This window comes from Bos grunniens, chromosome 5 (assembly GCF_055505025.1).
Source record: "Bos grunniens cultivar Pamir isolate PY7600 chromosome 5, Bosgru_T2T1.0, whole genome shotgun sequence".
NCBI classification, from domain to species: Eukaryota; Metazoa; Chordata; class Mammalia; order Artiodactyla; family Bovidae; genus Bos; species Bos grunniens.
In genome coordinates, this window is record NC_141169.1 from 91,607,808 (window position 1) to 91,629,739 (window position 21,932).

Genomic DNA, 21,932 nt, shown 5'->3' on the forward strand with positions numbered 1-21,932 from the left:
TAGGGGCGGATCGGTGGGTGGGGCAGAAGGCGTGGCTTAGATGGTCTGCCCACCCCTTGGTAGTGCTGTGTGCAGGGCTCATGCGCAGTACCCTGGTTTTTGCTCCCGGCACCACAGCAGTGGCCGTTGCTTTGTAGCCTTTTTGTATCTTACTGTTCATAGTTGCCAGGACCGAGGTTATTTTTAGTCCTTTATAGTTTTTTTGTATTCTGTTGCTCAAGGAGGTGGTTACACTCTGCACTTCAGTAAAGGCTCCCAAGGTTCCCAACTATCACATGGGGCAAGCACACTGGTCACGTGCATGCGTGCTCTTTCATGACCAACTTTTTGCAGCCCTATGGACTGTAGCCCACCAGGCTCTTCTATCCATAGAATTCTCCAGGCAAGAATACTGGAGTGGGTTGCCATTCGCGTCTCCAGGGGATCTTCCCGACCCAGGGATCGAACTCAGATCTCCTGCATTGCAGGCAAATTCTTTATTACTGCACCGCCTGATAAACCCTGGGTCCTAAGTCCCAGCCTACCTCTATTTTAGTATATGCCTTTCTCTGCTGTGAATGCGTGCTAAGTCGCTTCAGTCATGTCCGATTCTATGCGACCCTATGGACTGTAGCCCTCCAGGCTCCTCTGTCCATGAAATTCTCCAGGCAAGGATACTGGAGTGGATAGCCAGGCCCTCCTCCAGGGGGTCTTCCCGATCCAGGGATCTAATCCACAGTCACTTAACGTCTCCTGTACTGGCAGGCGGGTTCTTTAGCACTAGCACCCCTGGGAAGCCCATGGGCATGTTAAGAATAGTTAACCTGAGATCTGCCGTTTTAAAATTTCCAGCTTCTGATGTATAGCAAAAACCACCACAATATTGTAAAGTAATTATCCTCCAATTGAAATAAATAAATTAAGAAAAACCATTGACAAGGCTCTAAAAAAAATTTTTCCCCAGCTTCATTGAGACAACAGACATATAATATTGCATAAGTTTACTTAACAAATTTTGAAATGCACGTGCATTATGGATTGCATTATCTTTTTTCTTTTTTTTTTGCACCATTTCCAAACTGATAGATTAAAAAAGGGTACTTCATTGTTTCAGTTTGTCTATCTTGGCTTACCAGGGATAATGCATATGTTTAGTGAATGCCTGTATTCTTTCTTTTGTAAATTTCAGGTTAGATCAGGGAACTAACTTATTGGAAGCAGCCTGCTTCCTTTCTCTTTGCTTGTGGGCAGTGTTGGGGGAAACATCTAGCCAGTTTGTTTGAAATTCCAGCAATTCTATTACATCCCTGTCACTTGCCCATAGGATGTTACAGACATGATCTCCGTTTCAGGCCTGCTCTTTGGCAGTCCAAATGTCTCCACAACCCCAGCACCCTTGGGAAGGACCTCAGTCAGAGATGTCTCCAAAAAAAAAAAAAAGTTAGGGATCCTTTGAGCATCTGCTACTTTCAGGCATATGCTGAACAAGTTTCTGAACAGCTTAAATTGCCACTTGTCATCCAAAGGGCTGAGTCATTCATCTTCTTATGTTGGGTGGAACCAGACACCCCAGTAGTCAGAGGATAGCAGTTTCTTACAGGTGACACAAATGTCTGTGCAGAAATCACATTTAGCAAATATCATTTGGGTAGATCATGTCATGGATTCTTTCATGGTTGCTACTCCATGTTGTCGTGGAATAACATGTCTATATTTACAATATATTTATTGTAAATATATATATTTATGTAAATATATATATAATATATATGTAAATATATTTATGTAAATATATATAATATATATATATGTAAATATATATTTACAGAATTATATTTTACTTACTATTATTTTTTTAGTTGCATTGCACAGCATGTGAAATCTTAGTTCCCCAACTAGGGATCAAACCCTGAACCCCCTGGAGGGTGAAGTCTTAACCACTGGACTACCAGGAAAGTCCTGTTTAAATATTTTAACTATGTTTTTGTAATCACCCAAGGCTAATGAGAATAAGAAAGTATGAATTGGGTATGAGAGCTAAAGTAAAAATTCTCAGCCTTTTTACACCTTTGTATGTCTGGATGCCAGCTTTCTGAGTCATTTTTCATTAATGATTTGTAGCCCGCAGGGCCCAAGAGGGGCTCACAGGCTCTGGATGACTCATAGACACTGAGGCTTCCAGTTCAAGAAGCAGACTGGTGATGATTTGTAAGTATTGACTGCAAGAAGCATCGTCCTTGGAAAGATGGGCTGGTATCTCCTTCCCCTATTAGAAGTTTTCAACTTATCCCCTGTGGCAGGAGGCTGACTTCTATGGACTATATGTTGTTTTTTGTTCAGTCACTAAGTTGTGTCCAACTGTTTGCAACCCCATGGACTGCAGCTCACCAGGCTCCTCTGTCCTTCGCTGTCTCCCAGACTTTGCTCAGATTCATTTTCATGAGTCGGTGATGCTATCTAACTATCTCATCTTCCACTGCCCTCTTCTCCTTTTAACTCCAATCTTTCACAGGATCAGGGTCTTTTCCAATGAATCTGATCTTCGCATCAGGTGGCCCAAAGTATTGGAGCTTCAGCTTCAGCATCAGTCCTTCCAATTCAGGATTGATTTCCTTTGGGATTGACTGGTTTGATCTCCTTGCAGTCCAAGGATTCTCAAGAGTCTTCTCCAGCTGCTGCTGCTGCTAAGTCGCTTCAGTCGTGTCCGACTCTATGCGACCCCAGAGACAGCAGCCCACCAGGCTCCCCCATCCCTGGGATTCTCCAGGCAAGAACACTGGAGTGGGTTGCCATTTCCTTCTCCAATGCATGAAAGTGAAAAGTGAAAGTGAAGTCGCTCAGTCATGTCTGACTCTAGCGACCCCACGGACTGCAGCCTACCAGGCTCCTCTGTCCATGGGATTTTCTAGGCAAAAGTACTGGAGTGGGGTGCCATTGCCTTCTCCGGTCTTCTCCAGCACCACAGTTCAAAAGCAAAGCATCAGTTCTTCAGCACTCAGCCTTCTTTAAGAGCCAGCTCCCACATCCTTTCTATATGAGTACAGATGGACAATATAAGGGGTTCTCAAACTTTTGGGTCTCACAATTCTCACATATTAAACAACTATCAAGGACTCTACATAGCTTGTTTCGTGACTTATATCTTATCAGAATTTATGGCAATAGATTATAAAGCTGAAACATGTTTGAAATATTTACTTGCTCATCAAAAATTACAGTAATAAACCCACTACATGTTAACATAAACACTTTTTAATTAAAAAAATTGCTTTGCATTATAATGCCCTTTTCTATCAGGATTAACAGAAGATAGGTGGATTTTCACATTTCCTTCTGCACTCAAGCTGCTGAAGTATCACAAGACAGCCTTTGGAAAACACCACTATTCACTACTGAGAGAATGAAAGTGGAAAAAGGCAAATACCATCTTAGTCAGGGGCGTCAGAGAATGAGATGGTTGGATGGCATCACCGAAATAATGGACATGAGTTTGAGCAAACTGCAGGACACAGTGAAGGATAGGGAAGCCTGTGTGCTGCAGTCTGTGGGGTCACAAGGAGTTGGACATGACAGCGACTGAACAACAATCCTAGTGTTATTATGAAAGCAGCTTTGACTGCAAAGATCTTCTGAGAAGGTCCAGGAAACCCTCAGGAGTTCCCAGCCACACCCAACACAACTTTGTGACCTCCGAATCTCAATGGGTTCAGCCAATGGGAGCCCTGGCAATAAGACAGAGCCATCGGAAATTTCTTGCTCTACCTCATCTTTGCAGGTGCATTCACTGAAGCTGGCTTGGTTTCTCAGAGTAAGGCTTCTTTCAAATGACTCTCTTCTATGGGTTCTATCTGCTTCTTCCATTACCCCTTTGGGCCTAGGGATAGAACATCTCTGAGTTGTTACATTTTAGTTTTGCCACACTCTATGCACACCTTCTTGGAAGGAAAGTTATGACCAACCTAGATAGCATATTGAAAAGCAGAGACATTACTTTGCCAACAAAGGTCCATCTAGTCAAGGCTATGGTTTTTCCAGTGGTCATGTATGGATGTGAGAGTTGGACTGTGAAGAAGGCTGAGCGCTCAAGAATTGATGCTTTTGAACTGTGGTGTTGGAGAAGACTCTTGAGAGTCCCTTGGACTGCAAGGAGATCCAACCAGTCCATTCTGAAGGAGATCAGCCCTGGGTGTTCTTTGGAAGGAATGATGCTAAAGCTGAAACGCCAGTACTTTAGCCACCCCATGCGAAGAGCTGACTCATTGGAAAAGACTCTGATGCTGGGAGGGATTGGGGGCAGGAGGAAAAGGGGACGACAGAGGATGAGATGGCTGGATGGCATCACCGACTCAATGGACGTGAGTTTGAGTGAACTCCGGAAGATGGTGATGGACAGGGAGGCCTGGCGTGCTGCGATTCATGGGGTTGCAAAGAGTCGGACACGACTGAACGACTGAACTGAACTGACTGATGCACACCTTCATAAATAAAAACTGAATTTATCCTGAAGCCCCTTTTTACCACCACATGTAACTCAATGAACAACACAAAAACTCAGTGAACACAAACACAAAAACTCAGTGAACAACACAGAGCCTTGCTCTGTATCGGAAGTTCTCAAGGTGTGGTCTCTGGAGCACAGGCATCAGTATCACCTGGAAAACTGTTGAGAATTAGAATTCACATTTTTGGATCACACTCTGGACAGACAGAATAAGAAATTTTAGGGATGGGGCTCAGCAATTTGTGTTTTAACAAGCTTTTCAGGTGATTCTGATACATGATAAACTGTGGCCCAGTCTAAAAACACTGCTCAAACAAGATAATGAGTAATAGAGCCCTAGTAAATTTAGAAACTGTAAAGTTAGATAAAGTTAGCCCTTGATTAATATTAGCTGTGGGAATTCCCTGGAGGTCCAGTGGTTAGGACTCGGGGCTTTCACTGCTGTGGTCCAAGTTCAATCTCTGGTCAAAGAACTAAGATCCTATAAGCTGTGTGGCACAGCCAAAAAAACAAAAACAAAAAAATTAAAAGGCTGGTTTGTATCTTTAAAAATGTAAGATATATGTACCAAAATAGCATGTAGACTCTGTTGGGTACATTTATAAAAATTGAGGTAACAGGTTTATTTTAAAAGTTAATATTTACAGCATGCTAGAAACTGCATTCTTTTTAACTATTCCAACTTATGAAAAATTGTGGATATCAAATTTTAAATGTACAAAGGGGTACATGATTATTAAAACTACTTTTGTAGGGGAATTCCCTGGTGATTCAGTGGCTAAGGCTCTGTACTTCCAGTGCAGGGAGTCTGGGTTGGATCCCTGGTCAGGGAACTAGATCCCACATGCCACAACTAAAGAGTTCACATGCTGCCACTAAAAAAACCGGGAAGATCCTGCATGCTGCCATGAAGATGGAAGATCCCAGGTGCCACAATTAAGACCTGATGCAGCTAAGCTAAATATTAAAAGTGAAAAACTTTTGAGGGTATTGAACCAGAGAAATTTGCAGATCTCTTGTCTATGGTTATCTATTTCTTTTTTTTTCCCTTTGACCAAAGATTAAACCTGTTGCCCTCTGCGATGGAAGCTTGGAATCCGACCCACCAGACAACCAAGGAATTCCCAACCTGTTTACTTTTCAACCACCCTATGGCTGTCAACTGTCAAATCACCGGGGATGGGTGAGGTACATGGATGTGATGACTGAGAAACCAACCCAACTAGCCATGCACTGAACTCTAAAGCTTACTTCCATGGCTGAGAGGTGGCCCTTACGGTAACCCCTACGCCCCCAACTTGGTGTAATGGCCTTACCAGTCTCTCTGCCCTCCTTACCACGAGCCTTGGGACTTCCTGAACTCTCTATGTACCTCTCCTATAAGAAGGGAAAGTTGGGAAAGGTGAGCTTTAGGTTGGATAGAGAGTACTGATATAGTACAAGTTTTTAAAGCATATTAATAGTCCCTCTACTATACCCTGTAACAAATACCTGTGTTGACACACTGTTTGTAAATATATGATTTTCATCTGGCTTTCTGAAACGTTGAAAGCCAGAATGAAGAGTTACAACTACTTTATACTGCTTTCTTCAAATTTTTCCTAGCATCCACATATTCCAGGATAGGACATTTTTTCCTTCTTGCAATAGTTCAAAAAATGTGCTTAGAGTAAATTAAAAGTAACATACCACACACACCAGTCAAACATAAAGACAAACTGCACAAAAATACCCAAACAAAACCCAAAGAATAACATCAACTTTCAACCTCAACATACCCATAAAAACTTGACAACAATCTCTGTATCATGACTAAAGGGAAATCTTCATCTGTTGACTATTTCTTTTGAGAAGCCATCTTCAGAAAAAGGTGACACATGTAATCATGTTTATATGGACAGACAGAGCTATACATTCTTCTCTCGTTTTTACCTCTCTTTTCGTTCACCTCCTACATTACAGACTGTATCTATTTGCACTTCATTTTGTGTATTTCTGTTTGGATGAATTCTTATACATGTGCATTTTAAATTAAATCTGTTTTAACATAGAATGAAAAAAAAAGACTGACCAGCACCGTTTTAGTTTCAACTGTGTTATATAGGAATCCCAAAGCATCACATTTCCTTGTACTCTGGGAACAATATATAGCCTGAACAAAAGGTTATACAGGGAAGGAAATGTAATTGATTCTGAAGAGCGTGAACATCTGCAGAGAATGTGTTGTAAGAGAAAACGATCTCGGAGGGTCCTGCTTATGATGATGAACGGTTTCTCGTTACCCAGGTCAGAGAAGTAACTGGCTGCCCCTGCCCCCACCCCAAGTCCAATCCCCTAAGTAGAACGAGATTACAGATGCTAGAAGCTACTTTCTATGACACCAAAACCAACGGAAAGAGGAAGTAGGTACAGAAGACTTGACAAAACTAAGTTTGCCCACTGGTGTTGAAAGGTCAGAGAAACTTTATTCTGGTGCAGATTTTGTCATTAAGTGTAAAGCGATTGTGGCCAAGTCAGTTTCTCTCTCTGAGCTTCAAGTTTCTCAGCTTCCACATGGGAGAGCTGAGTTGGACGACAGACACAGTTCTGTTTTGGTGCTGTCTGCAATGAGATTAACAGACTACTTTTTCATTGAGAAGTCTCTTAAAGTCTCAGACTTTCCATTTCACATGGGAAGAGCAAAAATTCTAACACAAGTCATTTAAGAACATCAACATTTATTTAACATGATAAAAAAGAAATGAGATATGAACATTTGCATTTAAACAATAGTAAGTAGCCTTTAATACTTACATTACGTGTGCTCATTGTATAATATATACACAATGAACATAATTACATTTGTACACAAACTAAGTACTGGATTTGAAAACCTGCTTATTGCTGTACACATCTAGTCCAATGAAGTAGAAGCCCAGTACTTCAAAATACCTACATTTTAAATTGCTTTTTAAGAAAAAGTAAGCGGTAACATTTGTGTTTAAGCTGACAAGAGTGTGGCAGTAACTGCTGACAATGCAATCTGACTGAGAAATAATTATAGCAGGAAACGAGACATACTTCACTTAGCAATAATAAAATGGCACATTTTAAATATATATATAAAATTTTTACAAATTAAGTGTGAAACAAAGCATTGCAGTAGCTGAAATGGGAGGAAGAAGGAAGAAAAAAAAAGGAAAACAAGCTTCACTGGAAATAACAACTAAATTTTCTGTACTGAAAAGTGAAAAGAAATATAAATCCACCCAGACTTTAGAAACATCAAAACCTGGAGATCAGCAACTATGTAAGCTCTGGCTGTAGACTGCACACTAAAAAGCACCTTTACTTATGTGCTTTGAAATCATAGCAGCAAGCTGGTGTCAGAGTAATAACCTTGAGATTACATTACAGAATCTTGAGTGTACATATGGGCCATTAAAGCTGTTTTGGAATAAACATTTTCCAGAAGTGATAAAACGATGCTCTGTGGCCAAAAGCATCAGAACTATGAATTTCATAGATTTAAAATATACTGTACAATATCTTCTCACATTGCCAAAGGTCCATGTCCTCAGCTCTGAATGGTTTCAACAGAAGTCAGTATAGCTGAAAAATACAGAGAAGGAAAATTACTTTGACATCTGCAAAGTTAATGAATGACCCTTTCCTAAAGTAACTGAGGGTGACATTCTCTAACAAAAGAACTGACAAGCATGGCCATGAAAATTCTAAAACATAATAACCATTGAAGGACATCTTCTCTTCATTTCCATAAGCTTAATTGACAAAGCAAAGAAACATAATGCAGTTAAATTGCAATTCAGATGGAAAAAAGGACCCAAACTTCTGGCTGAATCCAAAAGATTGACAAAATGAGCAGAGATCTGCATGACTTTACTAAAATATGTAGTATTATATTAAGCTGCCTACATAGTGGTGTGTCTGTCTTGTGTGAAACCTCCCTAAGTCTTGCCCAAAAGTTCAGAAAAATGACACACGCACAACGAGAAGATGGACTGTAAAATAATGCAAGCGTGAATGCCACTGGTTGACTGCGATGGCTGCACGCCACAAGGTTAGAAAATATCCAGCAAACCCTGGATCTCATGCCAGCAGGTAATGCCAATGGTTCTTGGGACAAAAGCAAAACAAAACAAAATCCAATAATAACAACTTAAGGAACCCGGCCATGTATTCGAGTTTTAACTGTGAACATGCCTAACTGTCATAATGGTCTGAGTACAGTGAGTTGTAACTTGTTTACTGAACCAAAAGATAATGAGAGTGGCTCTTAGAGTACATGTTCCCACCAAGACAGACAGAGGCCATTGATCAATTTTTTGCACAGGAGGCATCAAGGGCACATAATGTTTATTATCCCTGTGTTTGGTGTTATTCTGTCACTAGTGGCAACTGCCACTTCTGAATGTATTTAAAGTTTAAATGTATGAGTGACAGAGCAAAGACACAGGTAAGACTGTAACAAATATGGGGTTTATAACCCCAGAAAGGACGACAATCCTGCAGAGATCCAAATGACAACAAAGCAAGCCTCTTCTGGGCTCCAGACAGACATGATCTCAAATAAAAGTTATAGATACAAGACTGCTGCTGCTGCTGCTAAGTCGATTCAGTCGTGTCTGACTCTGTGCGACCCCAGAGACGGCAGCCCACCAGGCTCCCCCGTCCCTTGGATTCTCCAGGCAAGAACACTGGAGCGGGTTGCCATTTCCTTCTCCAATGCATGAAAGTGAAAAGTGAAAGGGAAGTCGCTCAGTCGTGTCCAACTCTAGCGACCGCATGGACTGCAGCCCACCAGGCTCCTCCATCCATGGGATTTTCCAGGCAAGAGTCCTGGAGTGGGGTGCCATTGCCTTCAGTTAAAAATAAATCCTCTGGCTGAAAAAAAGGGACATAGGTTACAGCTTCTACCAAAAAAGGTGTGAATGGAAGTAGATCCTAGAAAATGTGAGCACTACTGGATAAAAAACTGAGTCAAGTTAGTGTCTGTAGTCATTTATTTTGAGAATCCAAAAATCAAAGAACATGTTTATAATTATGCTCAAAAAATCTGTAGGTGTTTTCATAGCTTTAACTGTTTAACAGAAATAGGTGGTAATCCTAAGGCACTAAACATTAGAAGATCTGGCAGATACGGAGAGAAAAAAAAAAGTGCAGAAAAAGGTATAAAATGCTGACTCTATACCTCACAGCTTTTCTGAAAAATAAAGTATGAAAGTACAAAATTGATGTAAAATGTACCAATTGTTGATAAAGTTTAAAAGTAAGACTTCAGGGAGCTTCCCTGGTGGCTTATGGGTAAAGACTCCACCTGCAATGCACGAGACATGGGTTAGATCCCTCATCCAGGAAGATCCCACATGCTGTGAGAACAGCTAAGCCTGAGCACCACAACTATTGAGCCTGAACTCTTAGAGCCTGGGCGCTCCAACTACTGGAGCCTGTGTGCCCTAGAGCCTATGCTCTGGGACAAGAGAAGCCACCGCAACGAGAAGTCGATGCACCGCAACTACAGAGTAGACTCCACTTGCTGCAACTAGAGAAAACCCCGAACAGCAACAAAGTTCGAGCACAGCCAAAAATAAAGGCATAAAATTAAGAAAGAAAAAAAAAAAAAAGGACCTTAGAAAATTATTCTCATTTCTAAATTGTGGTCAAAGAAATACTGGTTGAGAAAGGGCCCTTCTCCCTGTCCCCACTAGTGGCTTTTAGATAACTACTTTACTGACTTAAAAGTATTCAGAAATAATTTCTGATGGATCTTAAAAGATTTTAGATTCCGTATCTAGTTGGCTGTACCATGACAACCTCTTTATCCTTAAAAATAATTAGCAAACTCTCAATATGTAAGATACGTCACCCTGACTGTAAAAAACATTTCTGGATCAAAATGTAATGACTTGAACAGAATTCCCAGACCCGACTATGGAAAGAACCATGAGCTGGGAACACAGCTGCAAAACACCAGGGGGCCTGTCCTGGCACAGGCCCTTCCCTCCGAGTTGGGGTGTTTTTACAGACAATGAAAGAAGAGACAGGAGAAAATGTGGTCACGGAGCGCATCACTGAAGGGCCGATGTTGGAAAGCTTTATTGCCCATGGTTTAAGTTCTTGGTCTACTTGCTCTGCCAACTATCACTAATACACAGGACAGAATTCATTGCAGGTTTTGGTCACTCAAACAACAGAGGAATAAAAGTCAAGTTGAAACCTTTAACGGTAAACCACAGAATCGAAAGGAAATGACGTACTTGTTGTGAGACTACACACACATGAAGTGTGAGCCTTCCGTGAGCTGCGGCTGCGCGGACGGGACGGGTGACGCGGAGGAGTCGGGAGACGGAGGCAGGCTTTGCGCTAGAACACACCGAGAAAATGGGACAAGGTCAAAGCCGCGGAGACACCTCTGGAGCAGAAAATTCTGATGCTGTGGTCCCAGCACGATAAGAACATGTTCCGGGAAGGAATTATTAGCTGCATTTGGCTTCTGCGTTTTGGCTATTCTGACAGCTAATTATTCAGGATGAAATGTCTCTTGAAGACTGTTTAAAAATTCTTCTTGCTTGTACACCTTAAACTTATATAATGTTATATGCCAATTATATTGCAGTGAAACTGGAAAAAATTAAGAATTCTCTTTTTAATTTTTTTGTTTCAAGGTTAATTTTCAGGTGTCTTTAGTGACTTAACACTTTCTCACTTTAAAAGGTTTTTCTAGTTCCACGCAGCTAAATATTACAGATGGTTTAAGTGCTGGGGTTTAAATATATCCACATAGCCCTTTGGGCTTCTCTGGTGGCACAGTGGTTAAAAATCCGCCTACCAGTGCAAGAGACCCAAGATTCAATCCCTGGGTCAGGAAGATTCCTGGAGTAGGAAATGGTAACCCACTGCAGTATTCTTGCCTGGAAAATCCCATGGACAGAGGAGCCTAGTCTGCTAGGGGTTGCAAAGAGTGGGACAGGCCTGAGCGCGTGCGCGCACGCGCATACACACACACATACGCACCCTTTAACCCAGACCTGCTGTATGAATAACCTGATGTGACCAATGATAATTTTTTGTAAAAAATGAGAATGCCCATGCACATTGCCTTGAAAGTGATAAGAGACAAGGAAAATACAGTGCTTCACACTGGTTACAAAGGAACATGGCTGATAATATACATTTCCATGTTACAGGTATATAAGATACAGAAAATGCTCTTAAGAACAGTCCTAGGTAATTGAATTTCATTGTGCTTACCCTTCTGCAAAAAGACTAGGGGTGGGGGGTGGGAGGTGGAGAAAGGAAATAGATTTTGCTTATGGACTATGAGAAGGAAAGCTGATGATTTATACTAGTGGTATGATTGTCCTATGCCCTACCCTTGCCAAAAATCATAAAAAATATTTTGAAGAATCCAGAAAGTATAAAAGAACAGCATAGACAAAAATGTATTTTTTTACATGCTATACAGTTCATGATCCTTTACTATCAGAAAAACCCAGATGTGGATTATGGTAGGAGCTAAGTAAATCCATTCTACTATTAATAGTTTAGATTTTCAATCTTCCACAGTTCCCAGAGGGGGAGAGGTTTATGAATACTCTGGGAATGCAATGTCAGAGAAATAGGTAGAATTTCCAAGTTGTAAAAGATCTTCTTAGAAAAAAGTTTAAGGGATGTGTTAAGGTTAAGATCAAAAAAACAAACGAAGGAAGTGACATCCAAGCTGGAGAGAGAGGGCAGCTCTAATTGCTGAGACAGGACTGGCCCTGGATCCTGAGTAGCAGCAGTCTTCCTGACCATGCAGGTGTGGGAAGGCAAATACCTCTCAGTCTGCAGCTGATGTTCCCGAGTGGCTCCCTTGCTAGAGTCTCCACACAGCAAATAAATTCAGAGGTTCAGAGGAAGCACCGGTGAGAAAACTAGGAAACGTGTAATATCTACCTGCCATTGTCTGATTTCCTCTAGAAGCCTCAGGAGTTAGTTCATAAGAAAGAACGTTTTCTTCCTGCTCATTAATATCATCCTTTGTATCTTCTGCAGGGGGGCCTTCTGGTTTATGATTTGGGATCTGTGACTCCTCTTGAGGGCTAATGAAAATAGAAATATATTTTAAATTTTGTTATTTTTAAATCTATTTTTATTATTATTATTATTTTGGCTGCAGAGTGTGTGGAATCCCAGTTTCCCAACCAGGGACTGAACCCACGCCCCCTGTTTTGAAAGTGTAGAGTCTTAACCACTGAATTGCCAGGGAAGCCCCCCAAATTTGTTACATTAGAATGCAATTTTTTTCTTCCAACTGTTATGAAAAATCTTTACAGAAACGATGCAGCCATCTATATTTCATAACTGCTAACATTTTGCTCAAAGTTTTTTTTAAATCCACATTTTGTCAATTTTGTTTCATTCTAAGCCCTCAGCCTGCTCCTCCCCAAATTATTTTCAACCAGATTAAGGACCTATCACTCAATCTGTAAATACCATCAGATACCATCAGATACCCAATCAGTGTTCAAATGATCTCAACTGCTTTATAACATCATCTTAAGAGTTACCTGTTTAAATCAGGATCCAAACAAAGTCTGATTATATTTGCCTGACAAGTCCCTTAATGTCTAATCTAAAACACACCACCCCAAGGCTTCCCTGCTGGCTCAGTGGTGAAGAACCTGCCTGCTAATGCAGGAGACATGGGTTCAATTCCTGATCCAGGGAGATCCCACATGCCTCGGGGCAACTAAGCTGTGTACCACAACTGCTGAGCCCACAAGCCCAGAACCTGTGCTCCCTAACGAGAGAAGTCACTGCAGTGAGAAGCCCGAGCACCGCAACAGAGAGGAGCCCTGCTCAAAGCAGCTAGAGCCCGCCCCAGAGCAGCAATGAAGATCTAGTGCAGCCAAAAATAAATAAGTAAATAAAACAAAACACAAACTAAAAGACCCCAGATTCACTTTTGCTATTCATTTCAGAGATAAGGCACTCCTATTACATGAAATCACAGTATTTCTCTTTTCTAGCACTGAGAATGTTTTTATGGAGGGTGAGATTGAGGAGATGCATTTTAAAAGGCTAGTTAACAAATACAATTAAAAAATAAACAGAAAATCACTATAATTTTTGGAATGCTTATCAGACAGCTTAGACAGCTGATCAACGTCTGTCATTAGACAGACAATGGTAAGGTGCTTACTTTGCTACAGCTTGTGTGCCTAGAGATAGTTAGGAAGTTTGAGATCAATATGTACACACTGCTATATTTAAAATGGATTGCCAACAAAGTACTACTGAATAGCACAGGGAACTCTGCTCAATGTTATGTGGCAGCCTGGATGGGAGGAGAGTCTGGGGGAGAATGGATACACGTATATGTCTGGCTGAGTCCCATTGCTGTCCACCTGAAATTATCACAATACTGTTAATTGGCTATACTCAATTATAAAATAAAAAGCTAAAATCACTTCCTAGGTGTTTAGCACAGAGTTAAGTGCTGCACATTTATTTTCTTATTTAATCCTTAAAACACACTTGTGAGATGGTTACTACTATTACCCTCATTTTTACAGGTGAGATACTCGAATTTAAGGTTATGTAACTTGCTTAAGATCCTACAGCTTGTAAGATATTACGGGAGTGGCATCTAAGACCTCTAACCATGAAAGTTACCATTTTTAAGCAGGTGAATTTAATTTAATGAATGATCCCTTTGTTTGCTTGTTTGTTTTCTCTAATTATTACCTGTATGGCACATGTTCAGGCACCTCTTTTTTGTCTCCTTCTTTATCCATCACTTCCTCAGAATTCACTCCATTTGGCTCAGGTGTGAAAAGTGTTTCAGAAAAAACATTTTCAGTTTTTTTAAACTACGGAAGAAGGAAAAATTTGCTTTTTCAAATGATTATTTTTTACCATATTTGCTATATGAGTGAATTATCTAGAATGATTCCCAAATAAAAGTTTATTAAATACTATACCATATCAAATATTTACTGAAATATATTTTAGAATCAAGTATATTAAAAATAGTGACATCCTTTCCTACATCAGAAGGACAAAAAGTGCACTGCCATTAGCTGGCTGCTTTGGGATTAAAGATTCTTTAATTGGGGTAATGGTAATTTATTCCAGCCTCAACTGATCATGTTTTAAGTTTTCAGTTAACCCAGTTTTTGACGTGGCTGAATATATTGATCGAATTACACGAAACCTATCATTTCACTGAGATCAGCATCCTCTGTGACAGAAAGCCACACAAAACTATCTTCAACCTTCCCACCTGATCTCATCTTAAAAAATCTATCCCTTTGGAATATGTGTCCTAAAATAATCTCGCTACCTCTCCGCTGAAATCCGTATTTTGAGGTTCAGCTTCTTTTAGTTGAACAGTGTCTGTGGCAGGAGTGTCATGGTTTGGCTTCATGTCATTTTCTCTGATGACAGTGTCCAGTTCCTTAAAGTTATCATCCTTTCTTCGAGCCTGTTCAACAGATAAGACAGTATTTTAGATTCATACTATACAGGTATGTGTAGTTTCCAGATAGTACCTGCTAATTTTTTTTTTTAAGTTGGCCCTTCATTTGCAAAGTTTCCTTATGAGAAACAACAGTAGCATCTTATATATGTTAATCGTCTATTTGGTAATGTGTAGAATGTACAGTTACTCAACTATTAACCTCTCCTAGAAATGCCTGCTCTCCAACTACGCTAAGAGATTTCCATGATGATGGGGAGGCACTTTCAGTTATTCCACATCAATAAACAGGGATCGACCAACTGAAGCCTCTGGAAAGGTTCACTAGTCTGCTCTGATTTATGAATCAGGATAACCAACAAACAAATAATAAGAGATGGAATGGTGTCTCTTCATAAGACTGAAGTTAAAATGTGCTGCATACTACAACTTTTATTCCAAAGCTCTCCCCGGCTACAATTTAGGTCATGCTAAATTAGGATACAGAGTATTGCACATTTTATTGGGAGGGGAATTGGGGACTATCTTACATGGAAATTTTACATTTGTTGAAAGCAAATTTTATCTTCTTAGTATTTCTGTGACATATACAGAACAGGTTATGTCTTTACTGATTTATAGTAGAGGAGATTAAGTTTACAAGCAATAGGAGGGCAGTCAACAAGTAATTTAGCCCAGGTTTTTTTGAATCCAGGGCTATTTCCATTTTACCAAGCCGTCTTGGCATATCATAAGAGTTAAATAATATAACTATCTATGTTGCCAATATTTAAAAACCCATCTACCATGTAACTCTATGATTCTAAGATTCAACTGATATTAGATTTACCCACAAGAATGAGTAAAAACAACTGATATAAATACCTGGGTAATCCTGAATGGATTATCCCTTAAATTTGAAGGACTTGGTAAGGGTGACTGGTCTAAAGCACCAATAAGGTTTAATCCTTTTTTCTTTTCCCTTAAGCATGCTTGTTGATGCCTCCTGATTCTTTCCATTTGCTCTTCCACAGTCATCCTAGGTCGAGTGCTTTCAGCTAAACAGAGCTGCTCCACTGCACTTCTTGGTCGTTCCTTTAAATTAAAAATAAACAGATGAATCCTGAATACAGGGTAAAAGTATGTTAAAATAAAAAAACGTTTAAAATGGACTTCCGTGGTGGCACAGTGGATATGAACCTGCATACTAATGCAGGGGACATGGTTCAGTCCCTGGTCTGGCAAGATCCCACATGCCACAGAACAACTGTGCCACAAAAGTCCTTGCTCTAAAGTCCTCGAGCTGCAACTACTGAAGCGTGCAGGCCGTACAACCCGTGCTCCACAACAAGAGAGGCACCACAACAAAGAGCCCACACACCACACTGAGGAGAAGCTCCCGATCACCACAACTAGAGAAAAGCCTTTGAAAAAAGAAGCAATGAAGATGCAGCACAAAAATAAACCTAATATTTTTAATTAAAAAAAAAAAAAGTGTTTTAAAATGCATTAATTTTGTTGGCAAAACCAAAAGTGGCAGGTTTAGATGTCATTTACATAACACCAGAAAGGCAGATTACGAGTACACTGATGCATGATCAGTGATGGAGAGCGAGAGAGGTGGGAGGTAGGAGGAAGGGGAGAAAAGAGGAACTTAAGGAAGATATTTGCTCGTTTAAAACAAAATACCAAATGGTATGGCAGCTCTGAAGTGACCCTACCTCACAGTGCTAAAATGGGAAATTGTATAAAACTCAAATTAGGAGAAAAAAGAGGCATAACTTCTAAATATCAGTAATTTTTTTTCCCCTATGTTGCACAAGATTTTCATTATGGGATGTGGGTTCTAGTTCTCTGACCAGGAACAAACCTGGGCCCCCTACACTGGGAGAGTGAAGTCTTAACCACTGGACCACCAGGGAAGTCCCTCAGTAATTTTTGTTATTACAGTAAAAAATGTAGTGTTTCAAGTCACACTTTTTTTTTTTCACTGTGAAAAGACTGGTAGAGAAGACATTCTTAGTTTATGAGCAATAATAAAACTAAGGAAGAATTTATTTTCTATAAATCAGATGGCTATATTTTATATAAATATATATATATGCATATACATGGTTCACTTTTATGGTTTACTGAACGGTTTAAAAACATCAGTCACATTAAACAACCAGTTTTTACTTCTCACTTTCTTACTAAGTACACCAATAACTGTCAAAAGGAAATTTTAGCTTATTTGATATAACAGAAACTTTAGAGATTAAACATGTATGGACATCACCAGATGGTCAACACCGAAATAAGACTGATTATATTCTTTGCAGCCAAAGATGGAGAAGCTCTATACAGTCAGCAAAAACAAGACGGGGAGCTAACTGTGGCTCAGATCATGAGTTCCTTATTGCCAAATTCAGATTGAAATTGAAGAAAGTAGGAAAAACCACTAGACCATTCAGGTATGACCTAAACCAAATCCCTTACGATTATACAGTTGAAGTGAGAAATAGATTTAAGGGACTAGATCTGATCGACAGAGTGCCTGATGAACTATGGAATCAGGTTCGTGACATTGTACAGGAGACAGGGATCAAGATCATCCCCAAGAAAAAGAAATGCAAAAAAGCAAAATGCCTGTCTGGGGAGAACTTACAAATAGCTGTGGAAAGAAAAGAAGCGAAAAACAAAAGGAGAAAAGGAAAGATATACCCATTTGAATGCAGAGTTCCAAAGAATAGCAAGGAGAGATAAGAAAGCCTTCCTCATTGATCAATGCAAAGAAACAGAATGGGAAAGACTAGAGAACTCTTCAAGAAAATTAGAGACACCAAGGGAATATTTCATGCAAAGATGGACTCTATAAATGACGGAAAGGGTATGGACCTGACAGAAGCAGAAGATATTAAGAAGACGTAGCAAGAATACACAGAACTGTACAAAAAAGATTTCACGACCCAGTTAATCATGATGGTGTGATCACTCATCTAGAGCCAGACATCCTAGAATGTGAAATCAAGTGGGCCTTAGGAAGCATCATTATGAACAAAGCTAGTGGAGGTGATGGAATTCCAGTTGAGCTGTTTCAAATCCTGAAAGATGATGCTGTGAAAGTGCTGCACTTAATATGTCAGCAAATTTGGAAAACTCAGCAGTGGCCATAGGACTCGGAAAGGTCAGTTTTCATTCTAATCCCGAAGAAAGGCAATGCCAAAGAATGATCAAACTACTGCACAATTGCACTCATCTCTTACGCTCGTAAAGTAATGCTCAAAATTTTCCAAGCCAGGCTTCAGCAATACATGAACTGTGAACTTGCAATGTTCAAGCTGGTTTTAGAAAAGGCAGAGGAAGAGATCAAATTGCCAACATTTGCTGGATCATCGAAAAAGCAAGACAGTTCCAGAAAAACATCTATTTCTGCTTTATTGACTATGCCAAAGCCTTTGACTGTGTGGATCACAATAAACTGTGGAAAATTCTGAAAGAGATGGGAATACCAGACCACCTGATCTGCCTCTTGAGAAATCTGTATGCAGGTCAGGAAGCAACAGTTAGAACTGAACATGGAACAACAGACTCATTCCAAATAGGAAAAGAAGTACGGCAAGGCTATATATTGTCACCCTGCTTATTTAACTTATATGCAGAGTACATCATGAGAAACACTGGGCTGGAGGAAGCACAAGCTGGAATCAAGACTGCCGGGAGAAATATCAATAATCTCCGACATGAAGATGACACCACCCTTATGGAAGAAAGTGAAGAAGAACTAAAGAGCTTCTTGATGAAAGTGAAAGAAGAGAGTGAAAAAGTTGGCTTAAAGCTCAACATTCAGAAAACTAAGATCATGGCATCTGGTCCCATCACTTCATGGGAAACAGACGAGGAAACAGTGCCTGACTTTATTTTTTTAGGCCCAAAATCACTGCAGATGGTGATTGCAGCCATGAAATGAAAAGACATGTACTCCTTGGAAGAAAAGTTATGACCAACCTAGATAGCATATTGAAAAGCAGAGACATTACTTTGTCAACAAAGATTCGTCTAGTCAAGGCTACGGTTTTTCCAGTGGTCACGTATGGATGTGAGAGTTGGACTGTGAAGAGAGCTGAGTGTCGAAGAATTGATGCTTATGTACTGTGGTGTTGGAGAAGACTCTTGAGAGTCCCTTGGACTTCGAGGAGATCCAACCAGTCCATCCTAAAGGAGATAAGTCCTGGGTGTTCATTGGAAGGACTGATGTTGAAGCTGGAAGTCCAATACTTTGGCCACCTGATGCGAACAGCTGACTCATTGGAAAAGACCCTGATGCTGGGAAAGATTGAATACATGAGGAGAAGGGGATGACAGAGGATTAGATGGTTAGATGGCATCACTGACTCAATGGACAAGAGTTTGGGTAAACTCTGGGAATTGGTGACAGACAGGAAGGCCTGGTGTGCTGCGGTTCACGGGGTTGCAAAGAGTCAGACACGACTGAGCAACTAAACTGAACTGAACTGAACTGAAGATCTACAGAAGAGAGTGCATAGGTGTTTTGTGCCCTCTGGACTCAACTGCTGAGGACTGACTAGGATGTTGGTGTGGAGTTGCTAGAGTTTTGGAAAGAACCCAGGGCAGAGGTTAAGTATTGTCAGAATTTTGGGGATATACTTTGTACTTGTACTTTAGTATCTTTCAAGAATAATCATCATTTGTTGTGCTTTTCAGTCTTTTCTTATCATTTTATCTCATACCAAATAAATAGAATTTATAAAGATGAAAAGTTTAAAAAAAAGGTGAAAAGTAAAAGTCCTTTTGCAGTCCAAATTTCGAAAGAGTACTTGGGGAAGTGAGTTAAATCCTCTGGGAATCTTCCCAAGAAGACCAAGGTTAGACTGGTGAAAAGTCAGTTTGAATTAAATGGATCTTAGATGAAAGTGTGAAAAATAGAGGATTTCCTTCTCATTCTTAATTCACATTTCTCATTGTAACCAGAGGACTGCTGCTGCTGCTAAGTCACTTCAGTTGTGTCCGACTCTGTGCGACCCCATAGACGGCAGCCCACCAGGCTCCCCCGTCCCTGGGATTCTCCAGGCAAGAACACTGGAGTGGGTTTCCATTTCCTTCTCCAGTGTGTGAAAGTGAAAAGTGAAAGTGAAGTCACTCAGTCGTGTCCAACTCTTAGCGACCCCATGGACTGGCAGCCCACCAGGCTCCTCCGTCCGTGGGATTTTCCAGGCAAGAGTGCTGGAGTGGGTGCAAAGTCTAAGTCTCCCACAGCAGAAAGGCCCTGAAAACTCAGGCTGGCTTGTAAATCCATCAGCTTGTCTGACCACAGAATGTGTTTATCACTCTCTTAAGGAAATTCTTAGAGGTGTCAAGGAGCAGCTATCTGAGAACAGATTCCACAAACTGGTCACTAAAGGCTTCATGTGGAGTCTGAGCAAAGAAAACCTAAATTAGGCCTGTCCTCTGAGGTGCCAACTGTGTGGCTGCTAAATCACTTCAGTCGTATCTGACTCTGTGACCTCATGGCCTGTAGCCTGCCAGGCTCCTCTGTTCATGGGATTCTCCAGGCAAGAATACTGGAGTGGGTTGCCATTTCTTCCTCCAGGGGATCTTCCAACCCAGGGACTGAACCCACATCTCCTGTATGGGCAGGCACATTGAACCCACATCTCCTGTATGGGCAGGCTCATTGAACCCACATCGCCTGTAGGGCAGGCGCCATGCCTGGTGGCGCATGGTACCGCTGCACGCCACCAGGGCTTCCTGAGGTGCTAATTCCCTGAATGTAATTTTAGAAATTAAGATTGCTAATTTTTTCTTAGAATATGTAAAAAAAAAGTTTTGATGGGAATTCCCTGGTGGTCTAGTGGTTAGCACTCCGAACTTCCACTGCCAGGGGCATGGGTTTGATTCCTGGTTGGAGAACTAAGATCCTGCAAGCTGCGTGGTGCGCCAAAAAAAATTTCCAAAACAACCCCCTAAAATTAAAACGTACATAAATGTGGCAATAAATAGGTTTCAGAATCCTTCTAGAAATTAATGGACAGTTAAATACCGTTCTTGAATCCATCATCTTCTTAGTTTTCCTTAACGTTACATATGAGGCTATTGTCGAAGATTCGGGTGTTGGTGATTTTGTTCTTGGAGGGACTACTCCAACAGGAAAGTGGGAACCTAAAAGTAAAAAGAGTAGTAAGTTCTATAAAACATCTTCACATGACACCATCTCTCTCACTGATCTATTCAGTTTCTGAGACTTTTAAAATTAGAATGCAAATTTATTGTTTGAAAAGAGATAGGGAAACATAATAACCCTTCATTAGTCATTTTATCTATAAGCCAGCAATGATGCTAACCAGACAAATTTAAGGTTAGATTTAGAAGTAACGTTCTACTGACTATAACAGATGACATTAAAACATTATAAAAATTCAGTAATACTCAATGGGTCATATATCTTCACAACAGCTCTGTAAAGACAAGAAGGTAAAGGAAATGCAGTTTCTGGGTTAATGGACTTCTTCACATCCATATAGCTCAGCAGCATCATGGCTGGGGTTTCTGCTTTTCCTGTTGTTGCTCTCCTTCTTCATGAAATATTTACAATTATTTTCAGAAGCTGAAAGTACCTTAATCTAATCCTGTCACACAGATTAGCAAAGTTATTGTTGAAAGGTAGTCATTTACCTAAATGTCCTTCATTTTCATTTAATCTCTTTTGATCACACTGCACTACCTCAGTAAAGAATCTACTAACAACGTTAAGAGAAGTTAACTATAGGTAATTGAAGTTAACTTTTCTTTCGCATTTCTGAAAATCTCTAGAATGAATACATACTACTTTTATAATTAGAAAACAACACACAGCTGTACACACAAAATCATTAACATAACAATAAAAGCTAGTGGTCAGTTAACAGAAAATGTATTCACTTGTATCATAGTTGTCTTGTTTAAGCAGAAGAGGCGCACTTTTGTCCTTGGAGGACACAAGTAAAGGAAGGAATTAATCAAATCTTGATG

General features: G+C 40.3%; 1 protein-coding gene across 12 annotated transcripts in view; it reads right to left on the minus strand.

The window, feature by feature from the left end:
- Window positions 1-7,180: 7,180 nt before the first annotated feature.
- PLEKHA5 (pleckstrin homology domain containing A5) overlaps window positions 7,181-21,932 on the minus strand; it is a 262,192-nt gene continuing 247,440 nt past the window's right edge. For all 12 annotated transcript variants that reach the window (XM_086401863.1, XM_086401862.1, XM_086401861.1 and 9 more), the window contains 7 exons: window positions 20,965-21,083; window positions 15,810-16,019; window positions 14,811-14,951; window positions 14,213-14,337; window positions 12,419-12,564; window positions 10,738-10,843; window positions 7,181-8,071 (listed from right to left, as the gene is read on the minus strand). In XM_086401863.1, coding sequence (XP_086257989.1) covers window positions 10,749-10,843; window positions 12,419-12,564; window positions 14,213-14,337; window positions 14,811-14,951; window positions 15,810-16,019; window positions 20,965-21,083 — 836 coding nt within the window. In that variant the 3' untranslated portion in view covers window positions 7,181-8,071; window positions 10,738-10,748. The remainder of the gene's footprint in view (window positions 8,072-10,737; window positions 10,844-12,418; window positions 12,565-14,212; window positions 14,338-14,810; window positions 14,952-15,809; window positions 16,020-20,964; window positions 21,084-21,932) is intronic.